Raw genomic sequence first — 27,902 nt, 5'->3', positions numbered from 1 at the left:
TTTAATAATATTCATTTATGAGAATCGCATTATCGTGAAATTAAATAAATTCAAACTGAATTTTACACGTTAAACGTTTCATATTCTATCGTATTCGCGCGGTTTATGAATAAAATTCTATAAACGAACGAGATGATCAAAGTTCATTAACGTTTAAAAAATATTTCGTTGGAAGACGGTGGTGATACACGCTCGTTTTTAACGATTTAACGAGTCGTTTATTTCGTTTATATTGTGAAACAACTTCTCGTATATTTGTTGGAACGATTTCAATTAAATAAAATATCGAATATTAACGATCTGAAGAGAAGATTTTTCTACACGAAAATATGCAATAATCACCGCGATAAATCGCGGCATTTTAATTAATAATCGTATATCGATACGTACCTATTTCAATCCAATTTTATTTTTAATATTTTTTTTAACGCCGGAATTATCGTCTCGATTCTCAATTTTTCTCGTTATAAATTTCTCTTCCTTTTTCTTTTTTCTTTCGGTGAAAAGAAATTCGAAAGAAATTCGGAAGAAAAGTAAACAGGGGAATATCAGTGGTTGTAATCGCGATTGCATTAATTTGATAGAACTAGTTTCGAACCGATTTTAGGCCACGCGAAATGCTCCCTTCCAACATTTTAATATATTCAAATGAGTTTTCCTAATTACCACGAAGTCGATTTAACTTGGATTGTGTTCCTTAGATCTCGTTAAAACGAGAACTTAATTGGATCAAAAATAATAAGAAAAACGCGAGTAGAGAATCGATTTTTTTCAGTATTTAAGAAACGTTTAAAAATTTGGAATTTCACGTCTTACATTTTTCCTATTATTGAAGAAATAATTAGTTTATAACATTTCTAAAAATATATCTTTAAATACAGAAATCTAAAAGACGTAAAAAATATTAATGCAAAAATAGGGAGTTGTTTAAAAATTCTTTTTTGAAAAAAAAAATTCTAATTTTACTAACCAGAGAAAGAAAAGAAATCACATCGAAACAAAAATTTTCAATAAAATACGAACAATCGTGAATTTATAACTTGTGAAAATTGATATCGTAAACTAATCAACAAATACAAAAAGGTGAAAGGATGATGATTAAATTTCAGTAAAAGCTCGAACGTGCAATTTTGATTCGATTTTATTAATTATACCCTCTATATATACTTGAACAAATAATATCTAATTCAACGATATAATATTTTTACATGAAATTTAATATCAATTTTTCAAATAATTCTTTTTTTTAACATTATATTTTATCAAATCTATATCAAATCTATATATTCACCACAATAGATGTATAACGCACAGTGGAACGTATTTTAAAGAAAAATGAAGAAAAATTTACAATCGGTGAATCGAAATTAAAAACATTTCGAAGAAATAAAAATTGGAAAATTTACCATAGGAAAAAAGGTAGCCAACATGCTAGAAACGCTGACATAATAATTCCTAACGTTCTCGCAGCTTTTCGTTCTCTTCTCATTTTGCTGCTGCTCGTGATCTGTGGCTCCTCTGGTTGTGGATCCGGCGATTGATCCACGGTCGGAAGCGTGGCCAAACCAGCGGAAATGCCATTGATTTGCAGATGCTTGTTCAAAAGAGCGGCTGCTACTTTACTCCTGAAACAAAACGTCCCGGTTTTACATCTTTCATTCGTTGAAAAGAATCTATTATCGCGTTCACGCTTTTGTGTGATTAAGTTTACGTGAAACATATTTTTATACATATTTTTATGTTATATTGTTTAATCTCGAGGAAAAGTATTATAGGTTTCGTATCGAGATAATTGTATAATTTGCCAAGATCTCGATAAAAATAATTAAGCGATCGCGAAATGGTAGGATACTGCTCGATTAAGAGAGAAAATTTCATACGTTGAAAAATCTATTAAGATAAAAAAATAAAATATCCTCGGAATTTCTAAATGTCTTCCAATGTCTTTTTAAGGTATTATTAAGCCGAGCAACATTTGCTAGGCTATTTTCCGAATAATGCACACGTATCTAGAGTTCTCGAGAAGAATAGAGAACTATTATAGAAGATGCAAAGCGCGTCTGACCATAGATGGTCCATTGTCACTGAAACGCTTTGTTCGCTCATCCCACTGCTTTTTCTCATCGTTTGTCGATCGCATAGTCGATCGCATCATCGTCTATTTCCTCCTTTAATTTCATAACGTGCATTTAAAATTATTATATATAAAATATTCGACAAAAATTGAATACGTAATATGTTTATTTTAATTTCAAAATCTTCCATGTAACTAAGTAAATTCAATGAAAATTTACACATTAAATTGATTTATATTTAACCAAAAGATTATATCCTCCTTCATCCTGCCAAAGGTGCTTGGGTTTGATTTTTCTGTCTAAATTAATTCCTCTTATATTTATAAACGAAGAACGAAAATAAATTATTTTTGCGAAATAAAAAAGAAATCTTAAGAGTTTATTTATTAGGGAATTATTGAAGTGATTACATAATAGAATATATATGTATAGACTCACATATAAGTAAGTTATTGCAAGTCTACATCAGTTCACACTATTAATTATTTCTTAGATGATTATGATTATTTGAAGTGGACACCAATGATCAAACAGTTATCATTCAATGATATAAATAGTTGATAGTCTAATATTATTTTATATAATTATTATATTAGTATAATCGATTAGCCATTGATCAATCATTGATTACGCTTACCGTTCATCGTTTGATCGTTTGACTATTGACTGATTAGTAACTGTATATTAGCTGACTATTGGTTGACTATCGGTTGAATATTGACAGATTATTAACTGACTGGTAAGTGACGATTGACAGATCGCTGATTGATTATCTACCGATCGCTCACTTGTCAACTATCGATCGATCATTGACTTTTTGATGATTGGCCATACATTGGTTGGTTATTAATCCAATACAACCTTATATATCACATATATATATATATTCTTTTTCTTAAAAATAAAATATCTAAAAGTTTTCATATTTAAATGAAATAAATAATTTTACTCGAACAATTCCACTCGAATTTTAACTCAAAAGATAACGTTATACAAAATTCTGAAAAATTTGATTTTATTCGCGAACAAACGATTTATTTTCCTACAAATCCCTGAGAAAAAGAATCAAATCATTTGGACACGATTAAACAGTCTTTGTACAATAAAAGTTGACCTATCTAGTCGGATCCCTCCCGTCCACGTTCCTTTGAAGTGGAATTGAAAAGCATAGACGTTTGGAAGATCGGCCGCAGATTTAATTTTTCCTTTGACTGGCAAAGAAATGACTATGCCTTGGAAACGGATCTCATTTCGCTTTCCGAATAAATCCTCGAAGGTGCAGTGGCCAAAGGCACGTGCAAATCGGGACTGAAATCGATAAAGAGCTTTCTGTTCTGTCTGCAGATTCTGCTCGAGACAATGACGAATCCTATTTTCACGCTTGTGACGATCATTCAAAATTTGTTAATACATATATATATTGTTGGATAAACCAACCTTATTATTATTGCTTCTAATTGAAGGATATTGAAACGATTTAAAATATATCAAATTGTTTGGGAAGATAAATATTATGGGATCATGATACTTCATTCAATTCTCCTCAACTAAAATACCATCGTATCTTCTTTCATTTCGAATCGATCGAATATCTTATAAATTATCAATTAAAATATTTTCCATTAACGGTTCTTCAATTTCATTTCTATTTTCCAATTTTCCATCGAAACGAATCCTCTAGTATCTTCGAAACCATCTCGAATAACGCTCGATTCACTGATCGATCGGAAAGTAAACCGATCCAAGAGATAAAATAAGAGTACGCGTTGTAAACCAATCCAACCTTGAAACTTCGTAACAACGAGGAGAAGATACCATAGATAACATAGTTTGTGTTATCTGGTAACTCGTTGAAAAGATGTCAATCGATGGATCAGAAATTGCTGGTTAATTCGATACCAGGCTATCTAGTTTCTTACTTTTTTCCCCCGAAAATCTTGATGAAACGCCTCTTCGATACAAGACGCTAGGCGAGAGAAATAAAGAGATGAATCGTGGAAAGTTTATCGAATGTCGAGAGCAATTTTTCAAGACAATGACAGAAATTGTTATAATGTACCTCGTGTTCCTTGCTCCAGTGTTTCTTTTTCTTCGATAAGGACGATATAAAAAGTTTCATTTTGCCTTTTACGGAAAAAAATTAAAAGTCGATTAATAGCGGGGAAAAAGGTGATGCGCGGGATATTTTCCGTCGATTTTTCTTTACGTAGAGTATGAAAAAATAATTTCTCTCGTTGTTTATAGTTCAAAAAATTTTTTCACAAAATTTTTCTCCGCGGAAAAAAAAAGAGCGAAACGAATTTAATTTTTCGTATGCCTTTTGCACGTACTCTTGCATGGTGAATTAAAATTTTTTCCGACAGCTAGAAATTAAAGGAAAAAATGAAATATAATTTAAGGGAATGTAATTTAATTTACTTACATTTTTGTCTTTTTATATCATTACTTGTTGATCTGTTGGTTAGTTATGAATTTAAATCATGTGTCGCTGTTTATTAAACTCTTTGGAACCAAGAAAGAATAATAAATAATAATGGAAAATAAATTAATAATAAAAATATGAAAAAATTTGTAGACGCATAAAAGATAGATATTATTTTTATCGGTAAAAGTTTTTACACGTCTTCAAAGATAACGAAATGTATTCCAAAGTTATCGGATAATCCGATGTAAAATCCGAGAGATTGAAATATCATCGTCGCGATGTTATTTATATTTGCCTATTTAATTAGAAAACCGAGAGAAAGAGAGTTAAATTGAAAATTGAAATTCGACGAAAGAAACGAATCGATGTTCTATCATTAATATTTCTTTTTTATGCTTCAATTAAATCTTCAACGATCCCCTGCTTTATTAATACTTGCTATTAAATATTTAACTGCTATTGAATATTAAATCATTAAACCGGGATATGAAGCGAAAGTATTGAAAACTCTAGCCTGACAACAATTTTCAATTCAAAAAAATAGAGATTATCGATGATGAAAAATATATATCGCGCAAATATTCGATAAATACGAATTCTTTTTGCAATCGTGAGATTAAAATTTTGCTTTTTTAATAAAAGGATAGATTTGATAAATTAGATTTGCACGAAAGGTTGATTAAAAAATTTTGCTAAATAAGGAAAAACAATGATAATACAAATTTTCATTCGATAGAATTTTTTTCTCAATATCTGGATGGTATCCATTTCATGGTATTCATTTAAACCGGAAAAAGAACTTAAATTCACTAGAAAAAATTTCTAAAAGGTTAGGTAGCTTAACATAATCCTATTAATATCTATTTTATAAATTATTTATAATTTTACTTTTTTTTTATACTTACGAGGTGAAAAATATTTCAATATAATGAGATATTACGATTAAAAAAAAATTTTTTTTAAGTTTTTAGGATAAATTCGTTTCACAAGCAATAAAATTATTTGTACAAAAATTTAATTCGATTTTGCAAGATAAAAATATCACTTAAAAGATAAATATTTGCATTTTTATTAATTTAGCGTGATAATAGTTTCCTACTTAATTCTATTATTCTATATTTTTCTCTTAGCTAAAGGTTGCTTGGTTGCGACACAAATAATCGAGTTTTCCGCGTTAAAAACCAAGTCTTCTGCAACGATCGAGTTTCAAAAAATTACATTCTCTTCCATTCTCTTCGATCATTCATCGAAATAGTAAAATTATCGTTTTATTCCATTATTTCTGTGAATGTTTTTCAAAAGCTTTTAATCGAATATTTTCTTCAGTATTCGCAACTCGTCCCTTTTCTACTACATAAAATTCCTGATCTGCTTCTAATCTCTTCCAACATTTAAGGTTCTGCTATAACCTTTCTGACAAATCACAATAAAACCTTTCTTCGCTCTTTATTTTTACTTTTTTTTTTTTCTATAAGGTATCTGTTTCACGTTTTGACAACAAGCTAAAAAATCTAATAAATACCAGATAAACGAAATAATGTTTGTTGTTCGAAATAATGTTCGAATTTGTTGGAAATAATTTTCACATAAACCTTGAGAATGTAATTCCATTTTCCTCGAGAAATAGAAAATTTATTAAAAGTATAAAAGAGAAGAACATAAATGGATTTACAAATACATAAAAAAAAGTCCTTCGAAAGCTGTCATCGCTGGAAAGAAACAGAGTAATAGAACATAAAGTCGAAACCAGAAGAAGGAAAAAAAAAAAAAAAAAAACTCTTGAAAACAGCAAGATCCACTTCCATTCGCATCCAGAAACTCGACCACAAATTCCCAATGGAACCAGAAGAGGGAATGCAACTACGAGGCAAGCTATATCACCGACCAAACGATTGATCAATATTCAAACGCCACGGAAATACAACTTATTCAGCCTTCCGTCTCTCTACACGTTTCTAGAAACTGGAACGATCATCGACCGATCGATTTCTATCGACAATTCAATCTCATCAGATCTCTATGACTCGATCTCGCTTCTCTTCTCTTCTCTTCTCTTCTCTCTTCTCTTAGGTGGACGAGCAAAGACAGAGTAATAAGTTGATAAAGCATGAGAGAGAGAGAGAAAGAGAGAGGAAAAATAAGTAATAATCCTTTAGATTAAGGCCAGAACTGGATAACTGGAGTTCAATTTCACCCTGTGAAAGAGCAGATCCCACATTTGGTCAGCGTCTGAAGAATTGGTTAGAGGGTGAAATTGAAAAAAAAAATACTCTCGAGATAATTGCATTTGAATATTCTGTGATTAATATTCTAAATGGTACGATAAAAGGATGATTCTTTTTATTCGAGAATTAATGATGAAAGGTGTTTGAAACTTTTTAGAGTTGAACAATTTTTTCTTAACCAAATCGATTCAGAGTCTTCGATATTTCATTATTAAAATCGTTATAAGCAATAAATATATCTATTGTATAATTTAACTTATATAATAATACTCGAACAAACTGTGTTAAAATTAAGAAAACTTTATTTAATTGCTCCAAATATAATAACTCGAAAAATAGCGGTTTCCAGTCGACGAATGAAAGAAAGAAATTGTTAGAAAAACGCCTTGCCTCTTAAAAACGCTTTCCCATTTATCTCGATATAACTCGCAGTTTTCAAAATATCGTCGCGTAAAGAAAAGATTTCTTAATCACTTGTCCTCCATCCTTATTCTTAGTCGGATCTCAGTTCGTATCTTTTGACCGACTCATTCGAAAAAAGACAAATGATAGACACGATTTCTGGAAAAACTGGAAGAAAAAATATAGGTCATTGGGTTGCGGATCCATTCATAATCTATGCCACTGTCTTAATGAAACAAAAAATAATTTCAATGGCTTGGTTTTTTCCATTTCCTGAGTTGGTTTTGATGACGAAATTTTTAATTTCTTCTCACTCGTTCGCGAAAAGTCAAAGTTTCGTTTGTGACTTTGTAACGTAGAATATATAAACTAAAATTGACTCGATTTCACGATGATATTCCCTTGATATCTTGTACAAGTTGTAGAAAATTACAATATCGAAGAGTTAAGCCGATACTCGTGCGTCGTTGCGTTTGAGGATCACTGTGCTCCTCTTTGAAGCTGTCCTACATTCGTTGGTGAAATGTTTGCACGCGTCTACTGGATATCTCGGTAAATTTTAATCGTCAATTACAAAAAAATAATTTTTCGCTCTTGATTTTCGTCTCGATTTTGAAATCGTGCCAAATTTTTACATTCGATCCGTAATCGAAATAAAAATAATACTTTTCTACACCGGGTTCGGAAAGAGATGTAACGTGAAATCGGTTTTGAATCAAAAACAAACGAATACTTTCTTCTAACTCGATATCAATTAGAAAAGTTTCGATCCAATTACTCGAACACGATTTATTCTTCGTTTGCTACTTAAGTTTCCAAGACCGATCTCACGGAAGAAAAATAAGAGGATGAATCTTGTTTCTATAGGGAGGATATGGTCTCGACGTATTTACTCGATAAATATAATGGGAAATGTAATTGTGTTTGAACAGATGCGATAACGTGGCTGCCAGTTAATGAGTTGGACAAAGAGGTAAAAAAATTTATCTTGATGGTTACAAGATGGAAAATTTTTCTTAACTCGAAAATTGATGGATAAATAATTAATTATTATCTATAAATATATTGACGATTACTGAATATTTTTATTTCCTCGAGATTAATCGACTGTTTGCCATTGTTGTGACCCACCAACATTTAATAATCGTTTTCGAAACGATCCGTGGTACGATTGAATTCTAGTTTAAAGCCTGTCACAAATGAAGAAAAACGAATATCTTGGCCAGGTTACGGGATTCAGAGACGACATAACAATAATTCTATGCATCTCGTGACATTTCTGTCGATAGAATTGAGTTATCCAACGCATTGCTCATCAATCTTCGATGTACAATGCGCGCGTTATGCACAAACGATGTTGATCCTCGATATGTTGATGCGCCATCAAATTTTTTATTTTTCATCATCCGGAAATCGATAAAAATATCGATTTTTAAATATAAAGTCTCGAAGAAATCATACCAATTTATTATTTATTTATTTTTCATTCCGAAATTCCTACTTCGCAATTTTCGAGAATATTTTAAGAATTCGTAGAATTCTTGGAAATTAAAATCGATAAGAATTATTTTTGACTGGATAATTTTTAAAATACGCGGTAATTATAAATTTACCGATATATAGTTCACTTTTGATTCAGCCAATATTGTTGTTGACGATATTACAAAGAACAAAATCATCGTTTTATCATATGTTACAAATTAGATTTTAATCGATCCATTATATAATAATTAAAAAATAATAATTGGTACAATCGTATTAATTATCCATTCCGTGTCTATATTCTATTATTATGAGAAAAAAGAACATGGAGGAAACTCGATTGAACGATCGCTTTATGGAAACGCGTACGTATACGATTCAATTGGAATCGTATCTTTCGATTGTTGGAGCTAAAAACGTTTCCCCTGTTTCTCTACGAGGATCACGGATTGTCAATCATCGGAGCTAGATAGAAATATTATGAGAAAAGCGGAAACGTTCCGTGTTTCCGCTTGTTTGTTATCGTTGTAGAATAGTTATCGAGGAAAGAGTCGAGCCACATTTTTATTGCGGATTAAATCCATCGTTGTTACGATCGTTTGGTAAACGTACACGCTCCATGGACTCCTGATATCGATTTAAACGTTTGTTTATCTAGAAATTATTCGATATACCAGCGCATCGAATCGTTGGAGTCGATGAATCGTGTAAGATGGTCGAATTGAGCGGAGGATTAAATGGTTTTCTATTAATATGCCGATTGGGACTTCCTTGATTTCTAAAATAAATCTTTTTATCCGATTGTTTTCTTTTTCATAGTAGAATATTGATATTGAGGGGAAAATAATCGAAACTCTTAATTTCAATAATGCAAACGTTAAAAACTCCAAATGTTTTATCTTTATCGCGCATAAAACAGTTGTATAAATATAAATATTCTACCGAATACTACAAGCTCTATGAATATTTAAAACGATCCTACGAAAGGATTCACGCATCGATTTATATATTTCTCCATTTTCGTGTAGTTTAGTTAGATGTTACGAGAACAATCGATCGAAGCCAACGAGATAAGCAATGACCAACACAACCGGATCAAAAAACGAGGATTAGAGAGAGGAGGGAGAAATTAAGATATTCCTTGGAAATTATTTTGACAGTCATTAGGCTTTGTTCGTGACGGCCTCTGTTTGCTGAATCGATCCCTCGCAATGGCGATGCCTAATTAACCTACATATCGACTACGTATCTATTCGGAATTACTTGAGCCGCTCATTATTCTTGCCACTGAAAAAGCTAGCTCGCTTCTCTACGATTACAACTCTTCTTGTCGAATTTTCTCAGTATGATTCTGAATCGGATGGATACGGTTGAATACTCGTTGATGATGTTCAACTCTTGAAATTCGCTCGCTCTTCTTCTTTTCTTTCTTTCTTTCTTTCTTTGAACGACTTCTTGAAAGGATAAAAAGAAATGCATTATGTATTACGCGATTGGATAACAAGTACTTCTTCTTTCGCCCATTGTTGGAAATAATATTTTCAGAGGATTCGATTATTATGAATGTGTCGTATGAAACGAGTGAGATGGCTAAATAAATGATATGAAATAAAAAAAATAGAGGTATTCGGATATATTGGACAAATAGTAGAAATGATTCATAGTCGGTCAAATAGAAAAGATCTGTTTATAATCGGACAAGTAGAATTGATGAATCAATTGAAATAGAACACTTTGATATTTCCAATATTTTTTTATCTTTTCGATAATAAAAGTCGCGTGTTTCACTTGTATTTCTTTCCTTCGTATCCATTATATGTTACAGCAACTTGAAAATTTCCCGTCTTACGTATAAAGTTTCATCGAAATCAGAGGAAGAACGGTGTCTCTCGTTAGCGTAACTTGCAACACCATGCGATACTATTTGACCCAACAATTGCTCGTTACTCAATTTGCCACCATACCCGACCCATATAACGACCGTCTAGAATTGCTGAAACGGTTTCTTCGGAAACTGAACTCTCAATGATGCCGGTGGAACTTCATTGTTAAACTTTCACAAGGATCTCGGGGCTCGGAACACGAAAACGTTACCAGAACTTAAATGACCAAGGATGCTCCTCCATCTCATCGTCCTCAGAATCTTAAGCGACTTCATTTCCCGTCTCCGAGTCTTTTCGGTGAGCGGGATCGATCCCTCGAAATCGTTACGGTATCTTATATTCTTGATCCGATTTAGAAGAACGATACTCGTCAGTACTCGTAAAATTGGAACGAGAAATCATTTTATCCTTCCATGCGATACAAATTCGTATTACTATAAAATCGACAACAGATTCTGACGATTAATTCTTCAATATTCTGGCCATCTCTTACGATAATTTCTAAATCGTTTTGGTGTTTTAAAATACTTACGAGTGGTAATTTTACATGCAGATATCTAAGCTAATTTTTGGAATATAAGTAAATAAAGAAATAAAATTTTTGGAATAGAAGGAAAACGGTTAAAAACGTGGCGCATAGGTGGATGTAACGATGTCACCGTATGGACGGTTCATCGATTGGACGAGTAGTAGTCGTTGGAACCATCGAGGATGGCAATTACTCGCGTGTAACATGGTTGATAACAAGGGCACACAATTGACGCAATAATTCTCTGTTATATTTATTTCGCCCTGGGCTATTTTTGCACGCTTCATTCACGCCAGCTGGCTAATCTTTCCGACTAATCGAAGCGATCGATTTATCATCAATTAGAGTATTAATATATGCATATAGGGTATTAATATATTTGTGGGTCACCTTAGAAAGATCGATTTAACAGGTTAAAACGTATACGAAAATATATATATATAAATATAGATTTATTTATTAAGTGTATCAACAATTTAACTTTACATTGGATGAAACGAGAGGAAAATAAGGTTATGCCATTCTGTCATCGTCTTGCTTTATTTAATGCAAACTTTCAAAGATGCCTTGCGAATATGCAACACCCTGTATACGCAAAATTAAAACTATTTTTAACGGTGATTCATTTTTCATTGAAAGAACGATATTATATATTTATTATCGCTTAAAATACTAGTCATTGTTAGACGAACAGGTTGAGACAGTGTTCGATCAGATGGTTCGAGTTACACGAGTGAATGTAGCGTCGAATAAGATTATCGCATTCAAATAGTATCTAGATGCAACGAGTAAAGTAAAATAGAACGATAATTCGCAAACAATGGTTAGATTCGAAGTAAGAACTCGAATGAAAATTTGCACGATCGAATTGTCCTGTGTAGATCGCTTCTCAAAAAATATTATTTCTATTAGGATTTATAAAGTCGAATAAAAGAAAATGTTCGTTTAAATATTTTTGAAATATTTGAAAAATATTTGAAAACCCAAATATTTTTACCTAACTTGTAAAATTTATGAATTTCTTTGGCGGAAACAAATAATGTCGTTCATCGTGTCTATGAAAAGCATTAAAAGAAGAAAAAAACTGAAATAATAATTTTGATATAACTGCCTTAATGAAAGTTAATGAAAAGAATAATTATAAAAAAATGTGTTTAATCGTTAATTAGAAAAACATAAAATAAATATTGACAAAAATAAAAATTGGTACAACGTTATCATAATGGAAGATAATATCATTAGAAGGAGAAAAGATGATGCCACGACTGATAAATAACAAAGAGCAACAATGAGTAGAAAAAACTGATGTCACAGAGATAGATAAAAAGAATGGAGAAAAAAGAGTAATAGTGTGGGAGGAGGGAAAGAGAGAAAAAAGCGTGGCAAATGCAAATGTATTCGCATATTTATTTCGTGATATTTCTGCAATATATATACTATATCATATTTTCCATTAACCCACATTGTGCATTTTTTAAAAAAAATGGAAAAAAATTAATTACAATTCGATCAATATTAAATAAATCAATAGATTTTTTTATCGTACTGCTATTTTTTTTTTCAAATCCTTAATTTTTTTCCTCGAAGTTTTATTATAAAAAATTTAATTTAATGTATAATATACATATACATATTTCTATAGATAAAAATTTTAACAATAATACTTTTCTATTCTTTAAAGTAATATTGAATTATTTTATTCATTTAAAAATAGATTCTGAGATCAAAGTCGTCATCTATGATATTTGTTGTGTGTTGTAATAAATAATAAATAAATCGTGTATATTAAAAACAGCAGTAATAAATTACGTAATAATAAATAAATGACAAATTAGACAAACGGATAGTTGTACGATAAGTACGATCGCTAATAAATTAAAAAAAGAAAAAGAAGAAAAGCTTTGAGTTTTTTTTTTTTAAATTTCATTATTATTCTAACTACGGATTAAATGGAATTTCGTTTATGTGGAAAAAATTCATTTCAAACAGTCGATATCGAATGATCCATCAAAGCCACGATTCCTATTATACGTTAGTTCTCGTCCTGTCAATACGAGATGGCGTCAAGTTCAAAATTCAAAACTAATTCGCGGGCGGAATGATCTGGACGACGATATAATTATTACGATTATATATATTAAAATCATAATAATAAAAAAGATAATGGATGTTTCGAAATAAAATCAATTTATATATATATATATCTTTTTTGAGTCAAAATGAAAAATAATGGAAAAGGACAAAGAATTTCTGGGATCAAAATCGTGAGGTTGAATTTCGATTTTCTCATTCGAGAGTTCATACATCATCGTGAGAAAAGGTTAGTCGAGTGTCTGCGCATGAAATTCGCGGCCACAAGCCAAGGTTCGACGATTAATGAAAGCCTGTCAAAGGATTGCGTAACAAGTTCATTATAGATACCATCCCACAAACGCGACTCTTTTTATTTCGTTGTTCGATCGGAAGTCGCGAAATCAGATCAATCATCGAGCCGCTAATGCGTTATTCGTACTGTATTTTTTCTCTTTCATAGGGTAAAAACAGGGTTCGATGATAAAGCAATATGCAAATAATTGCACGATGATTGATCAATCGATATTTTCAATTTTGTACAAGATAATCACTGCTTTCACTGGTTTTGCATTAATTTTAGATGGTAAATTAATTTCTCATTATCTCAAGTATCAATAAAATCGATAAATTCAACTTTTGCTAAATATTTATCAAAATTTCTTATTTTATAAATTTTTTCAAAAATACAGATTTTTATTTTCGGAATCCTGTATTTAAAAGATATTCTACGAATAAATTATATTAGATTTAATTTTAATGCGAAACCTTTGACATCGACCATTCTGTAATGGATTCCACGGTTCGAATATTGCTATTAAAAATATATAAAAATGACGAAAAAAAAACGAGAGGAGGAAATCCCTTCGAACTGATCCGAAATTTTTTTTTCGTCGTCGATTTTTATCACAAAATCGACGACGAAAGATCGATATTTTATTTCAATTTTATTTCAACGATTATAATATAATCTTGTATCTAGTCGAAATAAAAGAAACTTTGGTGTAAACTTTATAAGAGGATCAAATCCATATATCGTAGGGAAAAGTAGAGAGTTCAAATCACGTGTGTCTGCGTGTTCGAAGGTTAAGACTGTCTCACGACTTTGCTCCAATTGCGCATTCTCGTCTCACACTGAATATTGGAACGAAGTGGGAATGTAATTTTCTTTAAATTGCTCAACCTAACAAGATCGTTGAAACTTCTTTTATTATTTTCATTTTCTAGATCGTATAAATTGTTCGAAAGATTTGGAATTCTTGGATCAGAACTTTAGAAAAATATAAATATAATATCATTGATATATTTTATATTTATTTTGTATAGATGGTAAGAATTCTTTTCGTAAATTTAAGATTAAAGATAATAATAAAATAATAATGATGTAGAGATTTTTAGTAAGAGAGACTATATGAAAATACTAAAATATAAAATTTTAAAAAATTATTAAAAAGTTTTTATTAAAATTCATATCATAATTAAATCAAATAGCTTCATATAGTAGTAAATTCAATCAAAGTATTTAATCGGACACAAAGATCAAAAATTCATCGAACAAATGCAACTATTTAACTATTTTTTTTATATATACCTAACTTTACTTACATGTATAAATTTAACGTCTAATTTCGTAGTTTCAAGTTCATATACTTTCGTATAGTGTTTTAGAAATATAGTTTTTAATTTCTTAATTTTTCATTAAATATACGAAATTAAAATAAAAAAACTGATCAATTTTTTTTATTTTTTATTTGAAAAAAATAGAAATTGTATTTATTTCAAATATTTCAAATTTCAAGATGAATCAATGTGACTGAAATATAAATAATAAAGTGACAGCTTCCGAAAACTATAGTTCAAAATTAGGTAGCTGACTAATCAGTTTATTATTTTTGTATTTTAGTCAACTTCCAACTATTGTTTGTTGGACGTTTCAATAATTGCAATAGTTCGTATTTCAACAACAATAACATTTTAATTGAAAAAAAAATTAATTACTTTTTAAAACGATAAAAATATCATATCCTTATCCCAATAGGTGTTAATAAAGTACTAAATTGTTCTTATTATTAATAAAATCTTAAAGATGCATATCTTAAAAATCACGCAAACTAAACTAAGAATTCTCTCGAATGAGACAAATACCAGTTTACAACACATTAACGAAACATTTATTTCTTATTCGTGGTAACGAGATTCCTTCGATTCAATGGAAAATAATTGACATGGTCGTGATAAAATCTCTAAACAAATTTTAAAACTTTTCACCTGTCTCCTCTCTCTCTCGTTCGCTTCGTCAACGAACAATTAATTCTCTTGAATAAACTATAATTGACTTTAGAATTCTGTCAAGCGCCATTTGCAACTGCGTTTCCACCGACATATTTTCGGGACAACTTTGTTGTTCCCGCGAGTTCCCCATTTCCTCTCATGTAAATGTAATTACGTGATACGGAGGATTACGTGCAACAGGAAGAACCGATGGCTATAGAATTCCCCATGGCCGGTTATTGCAAGTTTAGCTCGGGGAATATTTATTTCTAATAAACACCATAGACGACGAATACTGATTTATCGATGAGAACGAAGTTACACGTTGAATATGGATAATTAAAGTAACATCGATGCTACATTTTCAGTAATTGTTATTTTCTTGCTTAACTGTACAAAGTATTGATATATTGGTATAACACTTTTGGATAATTGACTCTAGAAATTTTAGAAAATAAATACAAAAATTGATCTTGAATTCTACTTGATATTCTACTATACTACTATATAAAAAAAGTATATTCGTATTCAGAAGCAAGGTGGAATAAAATAGCTCTGTCTCGAGGCTATCTTTAAAATAAACTTTGCATCCAACTTAAATTGTTTACAATTAACAAATAAAATATTCGAAAAACGAATACTTCTATTCTATCAACCAAATTCCATTTCATCCGATTCTGAATATTTTTATTTATTTCATCTAGAGATCGAAATTATGTACTGGAATAAGTTTAATAAAAAAAAAATACGGAGCAACGAATCGGTAATTTAAATGAGATTTTACTAACAATCAGAGCCGTGCCATTCTCTTGTACGACGATATATCCGAGTTCACGTAACGGCGTGTGACATTCTATTGAGAATGCAATGTGCTTTGCATTTACGGCGGCTAGTGTTGCGTAATGAATACTCGATCACTGTTGGCATTGTTTGCAAGCTCTTTGACCCTATAGGTCAAAGACATAAGGGTAACTCGGTCGAACAACGGCTGACAGATTGAAGTAATCGTGGAATTGCGTTCGAACAACGTTAAAGGAAGAAATGTGGAAATCAGCGGGAAATTGCGTTAGTAATTTGTGATCGGAAGAGTAATGAAGTTTTGTTTGATTTTTCAAAGATTGAAATGCTCGATTTCCATCTTTGAAAAATGAGAACAATTGGATGAACCAATTGGAATGTTAAACTGGGAAGTGTAGAGTTTTAAGCAAAATGAAGCTTTTGGTATCGGTTTTGTCTTGTAATCGGATAATAAAGATAGAGAGAAAAGAGTATCGTATTAATATACTAGCATAATGCAATAAATCAAAATCAATTCGAATCGTCATATTTATTACGACGAAGCTTCACTACGAAGTATCTTAAGCAATTAGTTAACATTTAATATTGGAAATAAAAATCATCTACTTCATTATCTTTAGTATTTAATATTTAATTAATACTAAAATTGAAAACTACTAAACGAAGAGAATCGAACGTGCATCATTCGTAATAAAAACACGTCCAAATTTAAAAAGCATGATCGATTTTCAAATTAAAAATTGAAATATCAATGATGAAAGTAATCCGATCATGCCTTCCGTGCGATCCACTTTATTTTTATATTTTATTAAAAGGAGGAACGAAATATTCCAATTTCCTCTTTCTAAAACATTCCGATTCCAGCCCAAGGTAAGTTGATGTAAAAGCAAGAAAAACCCTATTGAAACGGAGTCGAAGCGAGCAACCTCGCGAGAAACTTGCTAAAAGCTCGTTTTAAACTGGAACACCAATATTTCACCAAACGTATCGCCGGTACTCGGGATATTTTTCAATCTTACAGTTTTAACAGGCGAAATACCCAGTTCTGCCTCTTGCATCGGTTGTAAATTTTCGTATAATCGGAATTAAACGCGACGATACAGTGAATTTCGTTAGAGATCGAGCCATTCCACCTCGTCAGTTATGTAAACGCGCCATTATGTGGAATCTCATGACGATAAAGTATAGTTAATGGAGAGGATGGTGTAGCGTCGCGTTAAGCTTTAATCAATAAATAACAAATATGATGGAGGGAGGATCGAGGGGGAATCGAAAGTAGTGCAAGTTAGGTAAAGTAGATAAGCAATTACCTTTCGCCTGATATATGAGATGGATAATCGAAGAAGGGGAGAGAGATTCTTGCGAAATATCCCGATCATCGCCATTATTAATTTCGAGTTAACGAGTATTTAATTAGTGAAATTAGCGCATCAGAATTGTTTTAGATTTACTTTAAACCAGTACGAATTTCATTGATCCAGATTTGTTCGGTATAGTTGAATATTTTCGAGTAGTTCTATATTTCGCGTTGTACGATTACGAGATCGTTTTTCTTTTTATTATCATATATTAATATTCCATTGTTAAGGTCTGTTTAAGTTAATTCTCTTATAAAAGAAATTTTTGTTTCGTATGCGTTTATCTCTTATATTAAAAATATTATTCTCTAAAATATTATAGATGTTATTAGAGACATAGTTGTAGATAAAACAACTGTATATATTCAGAATAAAAAAGGAAATACATCGTTTAGCATTGTTCAAATTTGTTTCTTTTGAAATTCAATACGATAAAATAAACGCGTTATTTGAGGAAATATAATCTAGAATGCAATTTCCACGTTCCACGTTAACGTTAGAAAGATAATTGTTTATTATCGAAAATAAAAGTAAAAGAGATAAAAATTGAAGGAATTATTAAAGTAAAAATTAAAAAAAAATTTTAAATTACGTAAAGAAAAATATTGAAAATCTTGTATCATCGTAATCCATAATTCAATTGTTCCATAAGGATTCCATTGGATAATTTTTTCAACTATATGTTTGTGAAATCTTAATAAAATTTAAATGTTAAAATTAATATTATTCTTAAATATTTAATAAAAATTTTCAGTCGAATTTCATCGTTAGTCTTCATATTAAAAATTTTATTTTGATCAAAGTTTCAAATTTATTAACCATTCGAAATAGTTGTCGATCGATATATGTTTTCCTCTTTTAAGACTGGAAATAAATTATTTAACTCTCGGTTATTTTGACAAATTTATAGTTCTCGAATTCTCTACTATATCAGATTTGTACATGTTTTCGACAGATGAAATTATTTTACAAAGAACGACTAAAAATCGAATTTTCAGAATTTTTTTTGTGTTATTATACGATGACTTATAAAAACGTGCAAATACTTCGTTTGATTGACTTTATCTCTTCGTTTTTTTTCTTTTTTTTTCTTTTTTTTTTTTTTGGATCATTCATGCGTATTCTATTTGATGGAGAAAAAACAGGAAAAGTAAAGAGATCAATATTTGAAAAAGAATCGAATATTTTTTCATGATAGAAAATTCATCATAGAAAATGCAAACAATTATATAAATTTTAAATATTATTATTCGAATTGTTTCGATTGTTTAAGAATGATATTGTTAAATATAAATATAGTATATATCACGGACAATATGTAATTGAAAATTTATGAGAGTAATCTTTCAATGTTGTAACTCGAAATTTAATAAAATGGAAATCGAGGCAATTTCTATCTTTGCGGTGAAACATTCTCCAATTTACTATGAAAACTTTTACAGTTTGAAAAAAATTTCTTACAGAAATCCAATTATAAAGTTAATTTAAAATACAGAATTTATAAATAATTTCTTATGAAGAAAAAAAATACTACGCGCACAGAACTTATAATCCATCCTGTTACATCTAACAACAATAAAATCAACATTTTAAATTAAATATTATCAACGAACAAAATACGAACTTTGATTAATGAACGACGAACGAAACATCATAAATATAAATAATTAGATTCGTGTTTGCTGACATCGAGCAGACTAATATAGGTTAGAAGAGTGCAAATTTTACTGTGCAAACCGGATCCTGGGAGACTTGATCGGAATCTTCCCTCTCGAGCAAACAGACTCGATACTTCGTTCAAATTTTTTGGCCAATCACCAATCGAATTCTACCATTATTATGCAAATTGATGGCAAACTGTTGCATCGATCCGCGAAAAGCCATTGCCAATATTAGATCGAGCGTGGATGCTTACCTCCATTCCTGCAACTTCTCTTTCTACGATTATCGATCGAGAAAATCGTTTCGAATCGTTAGATATTTTTCTTTGTTTTTTTTTTTTTTTTTTTCTTCGAAACAATTTCAGATAAGCATAGAATTGGACTTTTATTTCCGCGATGAAAGAATCGATTTGGTGGAAAGTGGAAGATATCGATATTAGGTCAGACAATTTGGGGTATAGCGTTGTAAAGAAAGAAAGGGAAAGAAGAGACAAAGGATTTCATTTTGAACCTATCGTTGGATTTATTGGAAAAATTTTTTCTTTCTTTTTTTTTTTTTTTTAAGAAACAGGAAGAAATATTTTTACATAAGTATTAGATTACAAGATGTTATATAGGAATAATGTACGCCTAAAAACACTAAGTATATTGTACACTATTTATTAAAAATTTCTTCACAAATTTAGTTTACAACCATCCCATTATTTCAGTAGACAGTCTATTAGAGTATAGTAAGAGTACCTAAGTTGAGTACCTTTAATAAGAGTATCTAAATATAAATATTTAATAGTTCTCTTTTGTAAGGAGTGTCTAAAATTTTGAAAATGGACAATAAATAAATAAGGAACTTGATATTCTGATATTATAAATTTTTTATATTTTATATATACATATAATATATTTTTGTACAATCTTTTCTATAATTTCTGAAAATTATAGTAGTAGTAGCTTAAAGAGATAAGTACATTAAATTTTAGAAAATTTTCACGTGTTCCTTTCAGATTATATTTTTCTAATTTAAATTTAATTTGGATAAAAATATATTTTTTATTTTATTAATTCAACATAGAAAAAAATATTAATTAAATCAAAAAATTTAATTTAAAAAATAGTTAAATATTTCCTAAATAAATTTTTTTAAAAGATGACAAACTAATATCTATCAATATTTTAAATTTGATGATTTTTATATGTTTTAAAATAAATATTATTTTACTTTAATATATTTTCATCAACTTTAAATTGCAATTAATTTTAATTACATTCATATCCTCTCGATCCTTTATTTCATTCGTTGAAATATTTCAAGGATATACCTCTTTCAAAATTCTGACATTTATTAATCGGAGATTGTTGAGAATAAAATTTTTAAATTAATTTTATAAATTTAATGAAAAAATATTTTAAATAAATACATTATAAAGATACAAATAAAATAAAAATTATAGAAATGAAAACGAATGATATACTTAGAAAAATATACTTAAAAAATCTATAAAAATAATTCAATGATATAGATTTATTATAATAAATTCATATAAAATCAAAAATATGATAATGTAATGAATAGTAATGAATTTAAATCTCTAAGAAAAGGCTAGAAAAAATTAAATTTACATTTTACATCAAGTTGAGCAAATATAAAATTTATTAAAAAAAAAACAAATGCGAAAATACATATAATGTTATTCTTTTTTCTCCTTTCTTCATTTCTATTTGCAATTTTCTCTCGAGATCACCAGCATCAATTCTTGCAATCTTTTTTGCATTTTTTCAAGATATTATTTATTAGAAAAAAATGTAAAGAGGAAAAAAAGTAAATAAGATTGAATCATTGAAGAATTCGAACAAAAAATCATTTCGTAAGGTTTCGTGAAAATCTTTACAAATGTTAAGCTTAGTTAAGCTTGGTGTCTAAACTGACATAATGACACTATGTTTCCATATTCCATATGGCTTCCTTACGTGTGAGATTATTTTTTTATTTCAAACGTGAAATTCAACGTTAACGTTGAAATGAAAATTTTTTTTAATGAAACTTTTTTACGTGTCTTCACGAATGTATGTATACGTCTGTTATGTATTTAATTTAATTAAAGCTCTTTGCCTTGCAGATTCTAATAATTGCATAACTCTTCTTGTTATTTTAATATCTGCACGCTAGCAAGTTTTAATTTTTAAAACACCAATCACACGACAATACGCAAAGGATATTGAAATTTTATATAAAACATTTGCAGATACGATAATATAATTATGCACATTATTAATAATTTTAATAATTCAATAATAATTTGATTTGCGTTAAAATTATATTATATATTCGTGCTATTATCGTATCATAACTTTTACAATATTGCAAATATTTATAATTATAATAATATAAATTATTACGATTAACATGTAATTTTTTAACATGCTAGAAATAATAATATTATAGATATTTCATGTTCGCGAAATCGACTATTGAGAGATGAAATTTTCTACGCATTAATATCACGAGAATTTCCGTGGACAAGATCAAAGCGGTCCACTTTTATTTTTCCATTATGCTGACGACAGCATTTTAAATTACGCGCTCGAAAATTTTCCTTCGTCTTCGCGCGTACATCAAAGGAACATGATCGAATCGGTCACCGCTTTCACCAAGCTGTTCAATTGCTTTCACAAAGTCCCGATAGAAGTCTAAAGTTACACTTAAATATTATTGGAAGATGCGATTGACACAGTTGCTTCGAAGAAAAACGTTTCTTCTAAAAATAATATATATACGTGTGTATGAAATATATATTATCGTTCTATTAAAATAGAAAGGATATACTGACGATTCTAATTTCTAATCTAAATAATTGTAAAATTGTAAATTTTCGTGAGAGAATAATTGTAGAGTTATAATTTCTTTTTTTTTTTTTAATCGAGATAAATATAAGATTAAAATAAAGTCAAGACAATTAAATTAAATACAAATTGAAAATAATTGTACTTTCAATTTAATTCTAATTAATTAAATAACTTTTGAAAATTTTTTTTTATATTTCTGTTCTCTGCAAATATATTTCGTTTTAATTTTTTTCATTGTTCATACAATGAAATATCAATGAAGATATTTAAAATAATTTCAAGATGAACAATAAGGAAATTTTTCTGCAATAATAGACAAATATATTCTTTCGTAAAGCATTTTATTTAATAAGTACTTAAAGCTGTTGGCCTTCGAATATTCGTGTCGGAAGCCGTTTCACGTGTGTATATATATTCTTTTTATCGGATTAACAATCGATATACGATTATTTTAAATATATTTAAAATATTTTTATATTATATTTATATTTCATATTTTACAGAATTTAATTGGTATCATTAACAAATATTCATTCGGAAAATATCACAAATACGCTAGAACAATGAAAAATTAAAAAGTTTTTCTTTTTTCTCCGTTTCCACCTCATTTTATCAATCCCAATTATCTTTAAATGATCTTTTCCTAGATTTCATCTATTCCCTCTTTGTTCTCTCGCCATTGGAAACCATTTTTCTTTGCACTTAAAGTCTATTTACACTTCGTAGAGAAAAAAGAAAAAGAGAAAGGAAAAGAGGAATCAAAGACAAAAGAAAAGGAAGAAGAAGAAGAAGAGAAAAGATTCGATAAACTCGTCAAATATCAAATAATCTCGTCGTTTTTCGTAAATTGCGATTTTATTTCTGGCAATTCGTTTCACGATCAGTTTTTGAGAATCGTTCTAGCAACTGACCAGAACGAAGTCCATTGTTCGTGATATTTTTCAATATTTTCAATATTTTCTCCGTTATACGATTCAGAAAATTCCCATAAATCGATGAAAGGAATTTAAGGTTCGATATATCATCAAAATCACTTTGTCAAACTGGCAATAATTCGATTAAGTAATTTATCGATCTTTCCTTGAACCTTTTCTCCCTATTTTGCTCGTTTCCTAGAATCTCAAGCACGCGTTATTTAAACTTTGAAACTGGAATTTCTTCTCCAACAACCGCAAGAAACGTTTAATTATAGACGAGAAAAGGAATTATCCTTCGTTTCTTATTCTTATCCTCCTTCGGAATTTATAAGAAAATTAAAGATCTTCGTTATTTATTGTCTGTTTCATCGGAAATTAGAAGAATTTATGTTGCAATTTTAGACAAATATATCGATCGTTCAACTTTTGTCATCCTTTGTTTTTTATAATTTTAAAAATTGTAATAGCACTTCAAAAAAAATTTTTTTGTAGTTAATGGGATTTTGGAAAAATCTTTTTAGAAAATATTGAAGAAAATTTATTTAATGTTTCAAAAATTGTTGTTTTATTCCTCAATATTTTTTTATCAAAAATTCTAAATATCATTTTATATTATTTTTTAAACAAAGGACACAAGAAAAGAAAATAAATCCTCTAAAATAAGAAATCTTCTATATGAAAATATACGTGTATTACATTTTTCAATTTATTTTTGTATACATATTCAATCCTCTTTGTATTACAATACTCTTATCTGGTGATATTCTCTATAAATCGATGTTTTTCTTTGATTTTATTAAATTTCTTTTTACATTTTCATATTTTGCAACATTCGTTTGAAAAAAGAATAGAAGAAAGGGGACACAAGAGATTTGAAACTGAATATGTACCGTTATAAGAAAATACCTTTGAGCTACCTTTCAGAGATCATTGATTCCTCCTTTGCATTTTCCATATATTTTTTTAAAGCAAAACATAGTTTCCATTGAAATTTGCAATGAAAGCAAGTATCTATGGATAAAAGGACTTGGATTTTTCAAGAATTCACAATTTTGCATCTTTCCTTTCTATCCTCTTTTTCTATTCCTCGAATTTCATTCTTATATTCTTTTTATATTTTTGAAACAATTGGTAATCCTGATAATCCTCTTAAAAAAATTTTCTTAGATCAAATATGAAACATTTACTGATAATTGTTATCCCGGAAGAAACATCGATCTTCGTTTATCATGAAATGATGGATGACATCTTTCACGAGTGGTTCTAATTAATTTCCAAATCTTCAACTCTTGAATCTTCGAAGATGCCATACTATGTATTCTTTGATCGATTAATTCATCATGGATAATGTCCATCCTTCTCTGTGGTCAGTTAGTGGACAATGTTTGGTCAGTTTCTCTAAAATTATTCATCGACTATCTAACTATATTAGACGTGTCTGACGGTTCCCTTCGAATTTTAACATTAATGGATAGCATCTACTCAAGTTATTGGTAGGAAATAATCAATCATGTCACTTGTTTCTCCTTCGATAACACCTTCTCTTGAGATTACATCCTATTTTGATGAAATTGTACAATATTTGAAGAAATTCCCACGTGAAATTAACACGAAGAATTCTAGAGCAGTTAATTTCAATAGCAGTATTATTTTGGAAAATGAGAAATTCCAACAATAAAATTCCAAGTGCTTGAATATCATATAAGGAATTTCTATAATGAGAGAAAAATAATTAAAATAAAGACATCGTAAAACAAGTATTAATAATATAAGAAAATGCTGCAATATAAAAAAGATATTAAGAAATGGAATATTATTTATTAAATGGATGAAATAGAGAATATTAAAAAGAAGGAATACCAAAAAAAGAATAGCAAATATAAAATTTTACTTGAAAAAATTCTTGGAATAAAAATAGCGATAGCATAAATTATGATTAAAATATATAAAACTTCGGAAATGTTTATACCAATAGTACACAAGCATCGATAACTCAATCCCGCTATCTAGCGGAGATTATTATAACGATTCCCAACAGGTTCAGTGATACGTGTCAAACCGCTCGAGACCTTGGCGAAAATTTCTCTCTCTTTTTGCAAAAAGAACCTTGAACGAGAGTACGAAACGAAACGGATGACCGTCTGTTCCGTCAACCAAAAATGTCTTCAAAGCGTGAAAATCGAAAAATATCGATAAATATAGTATGCCGTTATTCTATTATTAGTTAATAGACAAGTAGAAGTTTACAGAAGTGTAAAAAAAAAATTACATCGATATAGAAGATAAAATTTCGAGACCAAGAACATACGATATACATTTTGCACATTTTCATTTTTGCACATTGCAAGAAAAATGTACAAAATTTAAATTAAAGTGATAAAATCTAATATTATAGAAAATTATACAAAATTTTAATTAGTAGCTTTTCATAATTTCACAAAATACTTATTTAATTATTTATCTAATAATAGATAATAATTTGTATGTTACGATATCCTCATTTTTATCACTATTATTATTGTTTTCATTATTAAAGCAATAGTTATAAGTTTACATTACAAAAACGATTATTAAAACGATTATTAAAACACTTTATTGACCACATATTATCATCAGTTTCGACAGTGGTTAATAAAATTTCACAGGGATTTAAATACTGTGACAACATCAAAACCGCTTTTCCCTATGTGAAAGCAACGCAAAATCAATATCACCCGTCACAGCTTTTGCTTGATTGCTCTCGTGACACGTGCACAAAACAAAATCCCGGAAGAATTTGAAATACTATTTCAATTCTACGTGGAATCGAGATTGAACGATACGAAAAATTATTTTAAAAAAATAGAATTTATTGCAACCTTTGTACAACTTTTGTACTATTCGTTTTTTTCAATTTTTTTTTTCTTTTTTAATCTATACAAAACCGAATTCCGATTAATCTGTTTCCATGACAAATAACAAAATTAACTTTCGAGATTTAGTAATGTAATTTAGTTTAAATCACATCAAATTGATATTGAAACTGAATTACTATGGTCATTATAATTTGAAAAAAATTGGATTTCTCTTTATTATTTATTCTATGATTTTTTAATAAATAGGACATTTTTTTAAATTTTTCTGTATCTTTTCTATATATAAAATTAATTATAGTCTTTCATCTTCGAATTATCTATAAATATTTCTATGATATTTTTCATTCTCGAAATATCGAAAGGTAGTAGGAAAATAATTCGAATAATTAAAATGTTTTTAAAAACACGAGTTTTTCCTTTAATCAATTCGTATCATTCGTATATTTCAAAACTGGCGAAAATAAAAGAAGAACAAGAATTTCGTTTACTTGTTTTTGCGAAATACAAAAAAATTCAACATTTTCAAGATATAAAGATTAAATATTCATTTCTTAAAGAATACTCTTAAAGGAATAAGAATAAATCTTTGAAAAGTTTCAAAATTTTATAAGTTTCTAGATAAATAATAATTTTATAAATAAATCATATGAATTTCGTGATGATATTTGTTTGTTGATTTATTTGTTTTTCACTTAATTAATAATAATACGATGGAATTTATATTTAGATTTTAATTGATATGATTTCACCCAGTGATTCCGAAAGTTAAGAATTTTCAAAAAATTTTAAAAATTAAATTTCGTCGAAATTTCATCCTTTGATAATATCCGTGGAAAAACGAAAAAAAGACGAAAACAAACGCATCAAATTCTGAGATTTTACAAGAAAGTTTCTTCAATTGTTTCTTCCATCTCTCTATGTAAAATTAAAAAGAAAAGAAAAACGAGTCTTCCCTTCCATTTAATTTCTTCATTTTTCTAATTCGTTTGTCTTGTTTCCCTTTTATTTCTAGCCTTTCCACGAGACAATTTCTCTTCGTTCCTTTTCATGGAATGAAAGTGTCTCAAAGGAGAGAGAGAAAAAAAGGGGTACATTCGATCCCAAGGGGCACCTATAAAAAGATCCATAAGGTTTGAGGTTTCGCTTAATGGCGTGTCAGACCACGATTCTGTTTTCCTTACTCGCCTTCGAGCTTGTTTGGCGGACGTTTATTTATCCCAAAAGGAGAGAATCCGATTTCCATAGGGATAATTAGGCGCTAATAATAAACGTATTTATTACTCAAAGGAATTAATTATCTCTGTAGAGAATCATAATCTAATAGATTTGGATAATAAAGGCACGAGAAGCACGATTAATTAAATTATATAATGACCAAATTTTTATGATCATTGTATATTTTATCATCCAATTAGATCAATATATTCTTGATGAAATTTTATTAAATTCTTCTAAAAAACAATTAAAACAGTATACTTAATAGTTTACGGTTATTTTTTAAGCGTTTCCATTTTAATTAATAATTAAAAAGAAATTCAAATGTTTCAATAGATAAAAATTAATTAATTAATTATCGCATGTATACATTATATATACATTGTGTATATCTATAACAATTCGGAAAGGCAATAAAGTAATTTTTAGTTTATGGAAATATTAATAATTAATATAATATCTAATCAATAATATCGATGTTATTCGAGAAAAATTCAAAATTGAAATATAAATCATCTTCCATCTATAACGTTATGTTACGTTTCGAGACATAGCGTCATTTTCGATCGATTCGCGCATCATTCGATTCTAAGATCGCTCTTAGCCATAACTTGTGATCGAAACGATAGTACAATTACGTATTCTCGACTATTATTACGCACGAGGCGAGCGATTTACTCGCTTGGGTGGAATATTAAAATTCTTGTTCATCCCTGAAACATAGATCGGCTTACGTATCCGAAGCATCCGGAAACGACCTCATTTTTCTTGCACATCGGCAATGAGGTCGCGGATGAGTCTCACCGATATTCCATTCCTTTCCCACGACCACGATAAATGAGGGTCAAACAGGATGACATCGACCGATCGAAATTTAAATTGTCACTCGATTTTC

At 29.2% G+C, this 27,902-nt stretch overlaps 1 protein-coding gene across 1 annotated transcript in view; it reads right to left on the bottom strand.

Moving 5' to 3' along the window:
- Window positions 1-27,902, bottom strand: part of LOC108003821 (octopamine receptor beta-1R) — a 60,530-nt gene that overhangs the window by 13,292 nt on the left and 19,336 nt on the right. The window contains exon 3 of the mRNA XM_017066347.3: window positions 1,407-1,625. Within this exon, the coding sequence (XP_016921836.1) occupies window positions 1,407-1,625 (219 nt within the window). The remainder of the gene's footprint in view (window positions 1-1,406; window positions 1,626-27,902) is intronic.

Source organism: Apis cerana, linkage group LG7 (genome assembly GCF_029169275.1).
Source record: "Apis cerana isolate GH-2021 linkage group LG7, AcerK_1.0, whole genome shotgun sequence".
Taxonomy (NCBI): domain Eukaryota; kingdom Metazoa; phylum Arthropoda; class Insecta; order Hymenoptera; family Apidae; genus Apis; species Apis cerana.
The sequence above is the reverse complement of the archived record's forward strand: the minus strand, read 5'-3'. Positions and strand labels throughout refer to the sequence as shown.